Source organism: Aquila chrysaetos, chromosome 22 (genome assembly GCF_900496995.4).
Source record: "Aquila chrysaetos chrysaetos chromosome 22, bAquChr1.4, whole genome shotgun sequence".
Classification (NCBI taxonomy): domain Eukaryota; kingdom Metazoa; phylum Chordata; class Aves; order Accipitriformes; family Accipitridae; genus Aquila; species Aquila chrysaetos.
Genome location: NC_044025.1, coordinates 12,073,753 through 12,087,431, shown reverse-complemented (window position 1 = coordinate 12,087,431; position 13,679 = coordinate 12,073,753). Strand labels below are relative to the sequence as shown.

Genomic DNA, 13,679 nt, shown 5'->3' with positions numbered 1-13,679 from the left:
CCCCCCCACCCCCATGTCCCCCCTCAGGAGTCGGAGGTGCGGAGCAAAGCCCTTTATTGGGGTGACGGTGGTGGCAGTGGTGGCCGTCCTCAGGGCTCGGCCCTGCGGCAGGCCACAGCCGCCACGAGTGCAGCCCCTTTCCCCGAGCCATCCTCTGACTGCAGGAAGGTGACGGTGCAGTTGGGTGCCAGGTCCCGCAGCATCTGCTGGAGGTGCTGGGAGAAGCTGGGGAGGACAGGCGGGGAGGGTGAGGGCTGGTGCCCCCCACCCCATGCCCCCCTCCCCACCTGGACCCCTGCTGTAGGGCAAGGGTCCCCGGTGGGCGCCTGCCACCCCCGGCCCCACTTACCGCGGGTGCATCTTGTACAAGGTGCCGTCCACTCCCACTGTGACAGCCAGCTGGGCCGAGCCCCGGTTCTCCCGCATCTTCTCCACCACGGCGGCCAGGCCGGCGGCGCAGAGCTGAGCCGCCCGCAGGGACACGGTCTGGCACACCTTCTGCACCAGCAGGCTGTCCTCAAAGCTAGCCTGGAGCTCCAGGTCCTGCAGGATGGCCCGTACCTGCCGCAGGGCCAGCCCATCGCTGCCCCAGACCAGGGGCACTGTTAGCACCACCGTCCCCATCACCGTCCCCATCCCATGGGCTGGAGGTGGCATCACCCTGTCTGTGCCCCATCAGTGTAGCATAGCCCCCCTCTTAAGGCTCTGGCTTCACACCTCCCACCCCGGGCTAAGGGAACCCGCTGGAGCCCAGCACTCACATCTCGATGGTGGAGAGGAACTTGGTCTGGAAGATGTCCCTGGTCTGGAGCTTGGGGCAGGGCTTGCCACGGAACAGGAGCTGTTTCTCCACCAGTGCCAGCAGGATGTGGCGCACGATCTCACCCAGGTACATGCCGCTGATGAGCTTCTCGAACCTGCCCCGGGCACAGCCTTAGCTGGACACAGCTGCCCCCACCCAGCCCCCTCCCTGCCCCGGGCCCTCGCCCACCTCTGCTTGCCCGCATTGATTGTTTTCTCATCCACCAGCCGGTCAAAGTCAGTGAAGATGTCATCCAGGCAGCCGTTGTCCCCAAAGGCCCCCCATTCCATGTTGATGCACATGCGGCCCTGCTCCCCCTCCACGGTGCCGACATTCCGCATCTCCTCCATGTAGCAGGCATTGGTTCCCGTCCCTGTGGGCCCCGCACTGGTGTCATCCCCACCACAGCCCTGGCAGAGCTGCCTGGCGCCCCGTGGCCATGCCACATGGGCTGGGGTGATAGTGAGGGAATGGGAGACCCCCTGGGTGCAGAGGTGCTCCTCACCCACGATGAGGCCAATTTCACATTTGGGGTCATCATAGCCACAGGACATCATGGTTCCCACCGTGTCATTGACCACAGCCACCACCTTCAGCCCTAAGTGCTGCCAAACCGGAGATGGGGACACATGCAGCTTAGTGGCACCCAGCCGGCTCCTGGGGCTGGCGCCGCCTGGTTGCAGGGTGGTACCCCGGGGACAGGGGACGGACCCCCAGCCTTTCCCTACCTGTTTGCGCTGGGCAGCCTCCCGCAGCAGCTGGACCACGTCCTGCCCCACACAGCCCGAGGCGCTGAAGCCTTTGGTCCAGCTCAGCAGTACTGCCTGGAAGAGAAGCAGGAGCAGGGGCCAGGCAGCCGCCTCACACCCCGGGGCTCTCCCCACTCCCCTGGGGCCAGAGCCGCCCCCTCACCTTATCCAGGCCCAGCTGCTGGCAGGGGAAGGAGAAGGTGAAGCCGAGCGGCAGGACCTGCTCCATCAGGTTCTGTTTCAGCTGAAAGTCCATGATGCACTCGATGATGTGGTTGAAGAGCTGCGGAAAGCGGCCACGGTCAGCAGGGGCCAGACTGGGGCAATGCTGCGGGTGCTCTCCCAGCCCCATACTAGGCCTGTGGGCAGCAAGGGCGGGGAGACAATTCCTACCCCTTCACCCCATCCCTTGGCCATGGGTCCTCGGACTCACCTCCTCGCCAGTGCCCTGCGTGACAGCGGTCGGGATGACATAGATCTCACTGGCCATGCGGATGCCGTCCTGCGCCACGCGTACCACCAGCACGCGGAAATTGGTTCCCCCCAGGTCCAATGCCAGGAATTCACCTCGCTCTGCGGGGAGCCAGCACGGGGCATCAGCGGGAGCCACAGCGTCCCCAGCAGCCCTATTCCCCAAGCCCCCGGCGCTCACCGGTGCCATCAGGCGTGCCACGGACGTAGGTGGGCAGCATGCGGACAGAGGCGCTGGCATGGCTCTCCAAGCCCAGCCCCAGCTCCATCTCCCGCCTCATCAGCGCCTGGACACGCTCCAGGTCGGCGCGGCTGAGCCGCAACGGGGCCAGCAGTTGGTCCACTTCGCGGCGCTGGGCTGCCAGGCGCAAAGCCACTGCTGTCACCACGGCCGCCCCCTGCCCGGTCCCATCCACCGAGGGCAGGAGTGTGGCCGTGCACTCGGGGGCCAGCAGCCCTGTCACACTCTGCAGGATCTCCCCAAACCTGCCGCAGAAAGAAGATGGTGAGGGCTGGGTGTGAGGCATTCCTCTGGGGTGGGACGACACCGGGAGCCCCATGTCCCTCCTCACCTGGTGTAGCCCCGGTACAATTCGCCATCCACCCCCACGTTGACCACCAGCCGCTCCAGCTCCCGGCTCTGGCACATGTGGCTGAGGATGGCAGCCAGCCCGGCAGCGCAGAGCGCGGCAGCGCGGCTCACCACCGCCCGGCAGATCTGCTGCACCCGGCAGCAATCCTGCTCGCTCGGCTGCAGCCCCAGAGCCTCCAGAGCCCTCCTTGCCTTGGCCATGCCTTCCTCTTTGCTGCAAGGGAGACCACAGCGCCAGCTTAGGGGGCTACCGGCTCGCAGCCGGGGGCACCCACCTGTCACCCCCCCATCCTCCCACCCGTGGCAGCTCCTGGTCCCCACTCACTCGATGATCTCCAGGACCTGCTGGGTCTTGAGCACATCCTTGGTCCTCAGGATGGCAACACTGCTCCCAGTGAAGAGTACTTTCTCAGCGACCAGGGCGGTCAGCACGTGCCGGACAATCTCCCCCAGGTACAGGCTGCCCACCAGCTTCTCAAACCTGCATGCAACCCGAGCTGTAGTCAGTTGTCCCTTCCTGGTACCCCTTGGCCCTTTGAGAGCACCCAGGAGCATCACAGAGGGCCATGTGCTCCTGATGGTGGGGCCTGACATGCTCAGGGATGGATGGGGAGGCCCAGGGACCCTGCCCTCTCTGGGGGGTGGGTGCACCTCTTCTCCCCGGGGTTGGAGGATTCCTGGTCCACATGCTGGTCGTAGGGAGTCAGGATGTCACTCAGGGTGCCATCATCCCCAAAGCAGCCCCACTCGGTGTTGACACACATCTTCCCACTGATCTCCTCCGCCATCTCCACCTGCTGTGCCTCGGCCATGAAGCAGCTGTTGGTGCCCGTGCCTGCACAGAGTGATAGGGGTGAGCACTGGCACAGCCCCCCCCACCGCAGCACCCTCCCCAGGCACACGGGGTGCCCGCTGCTCACCCACGATCAAGGCGACCTCACAGGGTTCCCCCCTCATGCTGCAGGTCATCATGGTGCCCACAGTGTCATTCATCAGGGCAACGACATCCACATGGTGGAGCTGACCAGGGGCAAAGCGTGAGCATCATCAGCTGCTCCACGGGGCAGCCCCCAGCCAGACACCCCCACCTCACAGCCCCCCCACCTCCTGCTTGTTGATGGCCAACTGCAGCAACTGCACAACGTCCTTCCCCTCCACGTCACTGCAGCTGAAGCCCTTGGACCAGGAGATGAGTTCAGCCTGTGGAGAGCACGTGGCCGAGCCATTGGCCTCAGGCACCGGGCTGGCTCCACTCCCCACCACCGATGTGCAGGGGAGGAGGCGGCTGCAGCCCCGGGACGGGGCTGTCCCATTCACCTTGTCCAGCTGCGTCTGTCTGCAGCTGAAGGGGAAGACGAAGCCCAAGGGGAGGCGATGCTGGGGGCTGCTGATGCCAGCCAGGAATTGCCGCACGCATTGCGCAATGAAGTCAAAGAGCTGCAAAGGCATGGTCGGGGGTGACCAGCTGCTCCCCATTACCCAGCACCCAGGCTGCAGGAGGCAGCCCAGAGCCCCAGCACTGGCCCAGAGCCCTGCTGAGCCTCCATGGTGCTGGGCAGCCCAGCACCAGCCACCCTCTGCAACTGGCCTCCTCATACCGCTTCCCCCTTGCCCTGTATTATGTCCCCTGGCATGTCGAAGATCTTGTATGTCACTTGTGGGCTCTGGTTCCCGTCGCCCAGGAGGGTCACCCGCAGGGTCCGGACGTGGCTCTGGCACAGCTCCACCACCAGTATGTCGCCCTTCTCTACAGGGGAGCAGAGGCAGTGTCAGGCAGAGACCTGCCCTGTGGCAGATCCCCCAAAATCTGCTCCTTACCCTGTCCCAGGGACAGTCACTCACCCACTGGGGAGGCTCCTGAGAGCCTGAGACCACTGCAGGGGCCAAGGGAATCAGCTCCTGGCCTCTGCCCCTGCGCTGGGGACTGGCAGAGGCAGCGCAAGGGCAGCTTATGGACCCTGTAACTGACCGGAGACCAGTGCACCCTTCCCCAGCACCCCCGGGGCCACATCCAGCAAGGCAGGCGGGGCTGCAGGTAGCAGAGCAGCATGTCCCCAGGCTGGGCTGCCTTACCGGTGCCATCGGGCGTGGAGCAGATGTAGGTGGGCAGCATCCGCACGTTGGCCTGTGCATGCGTCTGGCGGCTCAGCCCCTTGCGCATGGCCTGGAGCATGCGGCCCTTCACCTCCTGCAGTGTCTCCAGCGGGATGGTGAGCGCCAGCAGGGCTCGTTGTACCTGGAGACGGCTCGTTAGGGCAGGTCTGAAGGGCAGGGAATGCCTCTCGCCAGGCGCGGGACAGGGATGGGGCTTACCGGTGCACAGGCGGGACCATCGATCCGGTGGCCCAGCTGATGGCTCACTGGGGACCTGCGTGGAGGGAGGCGGCGCGTCACCCGCAGAGCCCCGGCCCGCAGGAGGACAGGACACACGCCTGCCCACGCCCAAGCACACGAGTGGGGCTGAGGGGGGGCCCGTCCCAGGCTCTGCCTCCCACCTCCCCTCTGCATCCGTGCTCCACGGGGCCACGGTGTCAACAACATCGGCGCTTTGCAGCGTCCTTCCACTGCAATCGCGACCCAGCAGCCGGGCGTAGAGGGGGCAGCTGTGCCCCGCGATGGAGATGGCGCCGGGGCTGTCCTCGGGGGCCGGGGGAGAAAGGGGCTGCCCCTGCCTCGCCCTGCCCGCGTCTCCCCTCCACCTGCAAGAGGCCGGAGGCTGGTCTCTCCCCTGCCAGGGGACGTACAACACCCGGGGCGGGAGGGGGGCAGGGGGAGCCTGCTCAGCCCCATCCCCGGCCCCGACCGCGGCCTCCCCGCGCCTGACTTTCGCTCGGCCGCCGCCGGGCCGGAGCCCCTCACCGGTTCAGGGCCGGGCGGCCCCGCTCCTCCCGGGCCAGACCCCGTCGGGGGAGGCCGTCCGAGCCGGGGGCGGCGGGGCTCTGTTCCCGGGAGGCCCTCGCCGCCCTGCCGTATCGGCCGGACTGGGGCTGGGAGCCTCGGCGCTCGGGGCTGGCCATGGCTGCGGGGCCGGTGGCGGCGGGGGCGTCCGGTGGCGGCGCGGGGGGACCGTTGCCAACGCCGCCGCCGTTGCCCTAGCAACAGAAGCAGCGCCCGCGGGCGCCCCGCCACGCCATTGGCCGGCCCGCCGCGCCGCTGGCCCAGCCGTGGCCAATGGGCGGCCCCCGCGCGCACCGCCTCGGGGCGCCGCCCGCGGGAGGGGCCGCTCCCCCGCGATCCCCGGGCCGGGCAGCACCGCCCTCGTTCCCTATTGGCGCTTTTAAATTTGAGGCCGCATTTTAATTAGCGCCGTGTCAGCTCGTCCCATTAATTAAGCGGCACAGCGATGAGCTCCCCTCCGCACCCCGTTCCCCGTGAGGGGCTCCGCGGCAGGGCGAGGATGCTCCTGGGGAGCAGGCAGGGGCCTCCCTGCCCCAGGGACCCGGCCCACGGCAGCACAGCCGGGGCAGGGACGACACCAAGGACACGGGGACACCGCGGTCGTGGCTCCACTGGTCTCTGCATCCACTGTCCGCCGGCATCAAGGCGCCCGCCGCAGCTCCCAGCTGGGAAAGTCACTGACGTGCCGCTCCACGGAGCATCGGGCACCGCAGCCCCCTGCCCAAGGGGTCCCCCAGCTCATACCACCCCCCCAGAGCCCAAGGACAGGCCTTGGGCAGTGTGATTTTGGACCTCCTCTCCTCCCTCCGGTGCCTCCCATTCCCCAGAGAAAGACAGCACAGCTCCTCCGTGTTGCTGCAGTTTCATAAAAACATACATAAATATATTTCCATTTCTTTAACAGAGAGCAAAGCTGCACAGGCACCTATAAAACACACAGTCACTTCTCCACCCGGCGCTCCCTGCACAGGTCGTAGAAAACATATAAAAGGGGGGTGGGAGAAAGAACAAGGCTGCAGGTGAAGCAGGGGTACAGTGCCGCGCAGACCCTCGCCAGAGCGCAGGGAGCTGCTGGGGGGGACCTGCTGGACCCCTGGCCTCAGAACTTGCGCCTTCTCCGGCGGCAGCCTTTGGTCGGCTGCTGGCTGCCCAAGTGAAGAGCCACATGCGGCTCTGAGTCCACCATGCAGTCCGTGGCTTCCAAGGAGATGCTGGGTTTTGCAGGGGAGACATCAAAAGGAAGGTGCTGAAGGGAGCTGTAGCCGTCTGCCACTGGCTCCCCGGCTCTGGCTGAGAATGTGGGAGGGGACTGCTGGTCTCCTACTCCAGTGAGGGGGGTCCCCGCATCAGCACCTGCAACAAGAGCACACGTCAGCCCTGCCTGGCCACCCTCTGGCATGAGCCATGGGCAAGGGGAGGAGGGTGCTGCTGAGAGCATTTCTCTCCATCTCCTCCTGTCCTTGGATCCACAGAGGGCAGCACCGGTGTGCAGGCAGGGACAGCAGCACACTGCCACCCCCCCCAGAAAGCTGGGCAACTCTTGGTGCAATGGCTCAGAGCACAACCCTACCCCTGCGAGGGCTCTGGGCGCTGGCACAGGTCCAGCGAGCACAGGCAGGGATGTGTGCAGCCAGCTGGGGCATGTCAACAGCCAGCTAAGCCCATAGTCTCCTGCTCTGCTCAAGAAGAACAGACCCCTTCTTCAGGGGGAAGTGGCCATCCCAGCAAAGCCTAGGCCGAGCCAGGACTGAAAGGGGAGAGCTGGGAAAGGGCAGCCCTGACCCAGCCAGACAGGCACAGAAAGCAGCTTCCCACCTGCAGACTTGCTCTCCGAGAGCTCCAGCATCCTGAGGAGTCCCCTCTCCTGCCTTCCAACGTCCTGCCAAGGAGAGGAGAACCACCGTCACAGTGCTGCCGTGAGGAGACCCCATAGCCAGGGTGGCCCCATGGCCACACATTCCCCCAGCCCACTGGGTCAGGCTGGGCACAAGAGGGAACGCTGCATTTCCAGGGCCTCCAGCTGAGCATGGCCAGCTGCCAACAGGAAGGGCACTGCCCCCTGCCCAGCCTGACTGGTGCCCAAGCAGAGGCAGCTGAGAGAAGTTAATCAAGCAGAGCGCGGTAAGGAGGGAGGCCACGGGGCAGGAAGCCACCCCCAAGCCCAGCCAGCGAGCACGGGGCTGTGGCAGAGAAACGACATCCCCCAGCGCTGTGCCTCCGAGGGCAGGCTCCATCCTGCTCTGTCCGAAGGTACAGGGGCTTGGTGCTGGAGGGAAGGGCCTTCTTCCAGAGCACAGCCAGATGAGGAACGCACATCTTGTGCCCCCTCTTAGCTCCTGGGAAGATGCAGCCGTGTTGGTCACCCAGGCTAAGGGAAGACCACTTAGCCTGGCTGCTTTGAGCTTTTCTGGCCCAGCAAAGTCCCCTCTCCTGGCTGCTCCCTACCCCCAGAACTGCTCTAGAAAGCACTGGCATCCCAGCTGCAGAGTGGAGCTGCAAAGCACCCCAAAATGGGCCGTGGCAGGAACCCGCAAGCCCAAGAGTGCCACTAGGAAGCTTTCCAATGGGCCAGCCCATGCTCAGGCATGGCCTGCTCCCCCGGTGAGCTGCCACCTGAGCTGCCACCTCCGCACAAGGCAGGGCCAGAGGAAACACAAAGCCTTGCCGAGCCATCCCAAAGAGCCACCTGGCGCCAGCACCTTTCCCCCATGCCCTGTGTCTGTGCCTGCGTGCAGGACCCCCACGCCAGCCGGCTGTGGGGCACAGGGACAGAGTCAAACAGTTCCCACGGAGCCGGTCACATGCAGGAGCAGCCGTGCCCTGCAGTACTCTGAACCACGCAGCACTTGGCTGTATCCCAGCCAAAATCATCAACCAGAAATCTCATCATTTGCATCTGAATCCCCAAGGGCTGAGGCCTGTGATGGATTTAAGGGATTATACGAAACTAAGACATCATGTTGCATCTTCATGCTGAGAATCACATTTCTGAACGCAGGCAAAGCTGCAGCACTAGGGCTTTGCCTGCAGGAACCAGCGGGAAGGCCTGGGAGGACCCTCTCTGTGCTCCCCCAGGACTGCCACAAGCAGGAAGAAGTATGGTGGGGGCAAACACCTGGCGACTGACTGTGAGCCAGCTGCTACCCACGCTCCTGCCTCCCACCTCCTCTAGCAAGACACATCCCCCACAGCCAGCACACCTCCACCACACTCGCTCCCCCACATTTCTCCTGGGATGCTGCGGTTTGCTCCCAGCACTGAGCGGTTCTCCCTGCTCTGGCTCTGAAGCTCTGCCCATGGGAAAGGGCTTGTGGATAGAGTCAGATATGCTTGTCACCCTGATACTATCCCTCCACTCCATCTATATTCAGTCAAGGAAGCCTGCAGGACTGAGGCACGCTGTCTGGCAGCGGGACAGCCCTGGCTGCCTGCCTGCTGGAGAGGTTACTGGCAGCTCTGCTGGATTAGCTCACCCCTGGGACTGGTCCATGCTCTTGCAGAGCGTCGTGGGAAGGAGGGCAACGAGTTTTCTGGCCACGGCGGCCCACAGGGACAGGCAATCCTACACCAGGTCAGCTCATCCCGTCAACCAGGGCAACAGCTCCTGCTGCCAACCCAGCCCCAAACCCAGCGCAAAGCAAAGGAGATGGTCTGCAGGGTCGCCCCTCACCTTGGCGCTTCGCAGCCTCCTGGTTCCCTGAGCTTGCCTAGCAGCCTGAAGGCAGCTGTCCACGTGCCTCTGATACTGCAGCAGTGGCACCAGTGACTTACAGAGGTAGCACTTCTCACACCTGCCAGGCAGCAAAGGACAGAGCACTGCATTAGGATTCGCCCTGCACTGGGCTCCCGGCCACCAGCAGTGACTTTCCTCCTCCAGGCCACGCCACGGAGAAGACATGTCACCAGATCGGGTCTTGCTCAGTGGGCTCAGGCGGGCACCAATCGCAAAGACTGAGTGATTATCAGTTTTTCCTGCCTGTTCCTCTGTATCCTGCTGCTGCAGCAGCGGGATGGTAATCAAATCTGCTCATCTAACTATCTCAAACACCACTGATTTCTCCCCAGACATAAAGCACCTTGTCAAAATCCACAGAAATGAAGTGCGAGGGCTTTGCAAAGGGGAGCTGAATTCTGCCTGAAAAGCAAACCAAGTGTGTTAAATCAGAGAGACATTTTACCAGGGCTGGATGAACTTGTCTGACTAGTAAATCAAGTCTTTCTCTGCACTGTCTCCATTTTACATCATGCCATGTTGGGAAAGGAATGCAGAGCACACACTCCTGCTGGGGGGCTGGCACAGTGTGTTCCTCAAACCCCCTCATTTGTGTAGAAGATGCCCAGGCTCACACAGGACAACCAAGCATGCTTGGAAAGAAAATTATCTTGGGTGAAAGGAGATGAAGGTCAGGCGTGGATTTACACAGCTACACTTGCTTCCACACCAGCTCTCGTCAGGGACTGAACCATGCAGAAGAGGGCACCGGTTCTTCAGGAGGGGAGCATCCACCCGGGGAGCTATTCAGGAATGGACCATCTCCAAGAAGAGATGAGCCCCCAGGGACCAGCCCCAGCAGCTTTGTGTTCAGTTTGATAAGCAGTACTCGCCTAGTAAAACTCACCCCAGGCTCTAAAATGCTGTATGGCGAGACCCCATCGAGCAAAACTCTGCAGTACTTTTCCCGTATTTTCTTTCCAGTCAGTGCTGATTACCCAGATAATGTGTCTAAACAGAAGCTGTCCTCTCTATAATTAGCCTAATTCCATTAGTGATGTTGCCATCCACTGTTTGTAACAGCAAAATTGCTTCCATAGCAGGGATTTTACTGTCAGATCCTCTCTTATGATGCTTTGTGTGGGTGGCAGGAGGAGGGGCTGCATGGGAAGAGATTAAACAAAGCCACTGCTATTCTGAAAGTCTAATTTAATTAAGAATATCACTACAGGTGCCATGTTGACAGCCTCCCTGTCCTAGCCTCTTCTTTTCCCAGGGTTACCAACCTCAAATCTCCCATTAGAAACTGGCTGAGTTAGCACCATTTTAGCTACAGCTCCCCCCACAGCGGCCAGAGACCACGCATCCCTGACCCGCCATGGATTGGACTGAAAGGAAATTAGTGCAAAAATAAACAATCTGAGAACAGCAAACTCCTCTTGCTTCAGTTTAAACATAGCCAGCACTGCAACAAGAGGTACCGAGGGAAGGCAATTTCTTATGGAAACACTGCTATAAGGCCAACAGCCAGCATTTATACAGGAGTAAAGACATCCACAGGCAAGCTAGAATGGAAGCACAGAAACAATGTTGGAGGAGCAAGCATACCTACTTACTTGTCAATGTCTAAGGATGTTGAGCCGCTTTCACCACTGGCAGCTTTACTTCTTGCCTCTCTCTGATGCCGGGTGAGCACTGGAGAAAAAACAGAAAAGGTTACCTGCCATCCACCCTAAAAGCATCCCTACACAATGTTCAAATGCAACAAATTTCAATGGCTTCCACTCAAGGCTGCAGCAGAAGTGATGGTAGAGGCAAAGAAATACTGGACTGGGATGGGCATGGTCTTCTTTCCTGCAGAAGAGGTAGCTGGCCAATTCTTTTTTCTGGGGCCATACTGAAGAAGTTACCTTCCCTGGACTCAGAGACCAGCTAGTCATTTCACACTGTAACGTGTCTTCTGCCAGAAACAGCTGGATCAACGGTATGTAGTTTACAGTGATTTTAAAGCCAACACGCAGCAGCGCAACAGCCTGGGAGAAGAGTTACACAGCTGCTCCAGCAGCACAGCACTACTCCCTGCCAAACTAAGCACCCGTGCCTACTGCAGGGGAGGGAGTGTGGTAACTGTGAGCTCGGGAGGAAGGAGAGCTGAGGCAGGGGCTGTGCAGAGGCACCAGCCCTTCTGCAGATGTGGTACGAAGGGCAAGCCTTGCTGGCGAGGGATACAGCTCATGCTGGAAAGGGAAGGTTACAACAATTAGCCTACACTCGCTGTTTTTTCCACTGCCCATGTGAATGAGGGCTGATCTGTACTATTGTCCACATACAGCTCTGTGGGGCCTCTGGATGAAGATATCTACCAGGGCTAAGCATCAGTGGTGCTGCTCTCCAGTGGCAGCAGAGAAGGGCCAGCTTCAACACACATGGGTAGCTAGCGAGATCCCGGCTGACCAGCACGCTGATGATGGGTCCAACAATTTCTGTTCCTTCAGCAAGCCCAAGCAGCACTTCCAAACCTGCTCTTCAGGCATCTGCAGGGAGCACATCGGAGCGTTGTCTCTTTCAGTCAAATTCCTCTCAGCGTATTCCTGTTGACATGCCACCAGCAAAGATCCTCAGGGAGCATATCAGATAGCTTAGCTTGCTTCACCAGGGACATTCAAGACTCCAGCTCCAAAACAGATATCACAGTAAGCACTCTTGAGCAAGCTGGCTAAAGGGACAATGCAGGGAGCTATTTTACAGCCCGGTAACATTGCCTCCCATACTCTCATTAGGAGAAAGGTCTGAATCCAAAGTATAGGCACAACAAACCTGTTATTGTTGGCACATTATCTGCGATAAAGAAAGGGGGACACAAATTTTGTACAGAACAAAGGGAATCCTTCAGAGTTTTAGCAAAACCCCATTTCCAGAGTGTTAGGCAACCCCAATATCTATCCATGATGCTGATACAACACAGCCTTTTCCTTAGTAACGATCACTGATCTGCAGCCACAACCAGCAAATGCACTGTGAGATGCTCAAGAGCTGTTGGGGCTGACGGGAGACATCCACGCTGAAGAAACAAGCTTGAGCGTTTCCTAGGATGTGGGTATTGTCTCGTAGGCGATGACTGATACCAACGGCTCATTTCTCACAGGCACTGAAGCGGACGTCTCTCTTTAACTTAGCCTGGCCCAGATTCGAAGTGGCAGCCTGACTAGGAGGACTGATAGCCACGGCTGCCCCCCTGGCCATCCAGCCTCCCAACAACCCAACTAACATGTGCGTTTGACAGCATGGTGAAAGCTGCTCTCCATATCAGCGTGCACTCGTTAATATTCCTTTAACACCATCTCGGAAGCCTCATGCACCAGCTCAGGTGTTAATCAGTTCTATTTTCTTCCAAAAGCAGTGAACACATCTGGCATAATGGGCCCATTAGAGATGTCTGGGACCAGCTCTGCAGCTGCCCAGGGGAAGACCCCCAGCTGTGCTGCTGGAAGCAGAGGCACAGGAGAGAGAACAGGGCCAGCTGGTGAGGCATGACCTCTGCCAAAACACACCAGCCACCCGCAGGAAGGGGGTTCAGAATTTGGGAAAACACTTGCCATAGGGAAAATCCCCACCACAGAGTAGTGCTGACCTGCTGTGTGACAGGAGCCTTGTAACTCTCCCAGATGCAATGCTCTTTGCTGGGTCAGACACACTCTGTAGCCCGAGAACAACCATTTCCCTGGCTCGGCATTTCTTCTGGTTGACAAGTCATCCTTGGCCTGCTTGGCTCCAGCTCACACCCTGGGGAAGAGGAGCAAACTCTCCCCAGCACAGCCCCGCTATCAGCACGTCCACCGCAGGCACCTTCTGGAGCTGCCAGGTCAGGTCAGCACGTGAAGCTGAGAGGCCATAGTCACCAAGCTCCTCACCTTACTGCACAACCCACCTGCAGTTCGACCCACCAGCTTCCTCCTCATCCTCACTACCAACCGTACCACTTTTTGTGCAGGATCCTATTAGTGGCAGGCTCGCCAGCATCTTGTCCTTTCTCAGAAGTGACACAGCTTTCCTCTGCACCCATTCTGTTACTCTTTCTGCTGTATCAGTGCCACTTCTATTGATGTCAGGAGCTTTTTAACAGCACCAGTGCTGCTGCTGAAGACTGACAGCTGCATCAGGTTGCATTTGAGGCTTTGGGAGGAAGGGATATACCAAATCCTCATTTTCCTGGGCTCACTTGGGAATTGAGAGGTTGGGAGCATATAGATGGATGGCAAGAGGAATAGACTGAGACCAGCAGATTCCTGCATTGGCAGCAGCAACAGGCCTCGGATGCGGTGTCTCCAGAAGAGAGCCCCTCTCACACAAGTGAGCCCTTCAGCTGAGTGCATGAAGGAAGAGAGAGCTGGCATAGCACTTCCACAGCTCCACTCTTCACTTGGAATTAACACCAGTCACTGAGCTGGAAACCCA

General features: G+C 60.3%; 2 protein-coding genes across 11 annotated transcripts in view; both read right to left on the bottom strand.

The window, feature by feature from the left end:
* Positions 1-37: 37 nt before the first annotated feature.
* Positions 38-5,616, bottom strand: HK3 (hexokinase 3). The gene is given in 19 exon segments (XM_041119392.1): positions 38-225; positions 350-583; positions 762-917; positions 992-1,175; positions 1,308-1,407; positions 1,531-1,626; positions 1,715-1,834; positions 1,985-2,124; positions 2,204-2,508; positions 2,595-2,828; positions 2,940-3,095; positions 3,266-3,490; positions 3,492-3,634; positions 3,719-3,814; positions 3,932-4,051; positions 4,213-4,361; positions 4,688-4,850; positions 4,928-4,982; positions 5,474-5,616. Coding segments are annotated over 17 exon segments (2,694 nt in total). The 5' UTR covers positions 4,788-4,850; positions 4,928-4,982; positions 5,474-5,616; the 3' UTR covers positions 38-89.
* A 752-nt stretch (positions 5,617-6,368) lies between these two features.
* Positions 6,369-13,679, bottom strand: part of UIMC1 (ubiquitin interaction motif containing 1) — a 39,233-nt gene continuing 31,922 nt past the window's right edge. For 6 of the 10 annotated variants that reach the window (XM_029997676.2, XM_029997679.2, XM_029997681.2 and 3 more), the window contains 4 exons: positions 10,841-10,919; positions 9,183-9,303; positions 7,328-7,391; positions 6,369-6,865 (listed from right to left, as the gene is read on the bottom strand). In XM_029997676.2, coding sequence (XP_029853536.1) covers positions 6,612-6,865; positions 7,328-7,391; positions 9,183-9,303; positions 10,841-10,919 — 518 coding nt within the window. In that variant the 3' untranslated portion in view covers positions 6,369-6,611. Of the gene's footprint in view, positions 6,866-7,327; positions 7,392-9,182; positions 9,304-10,832; positions 10,920-13,679 lie in introns of those variants that run through there. The other 4 variants (XM_041119229.1, XR_005931093.1, XM_041119230.1 and 1 more) reach the window with 4 other exon arrangements.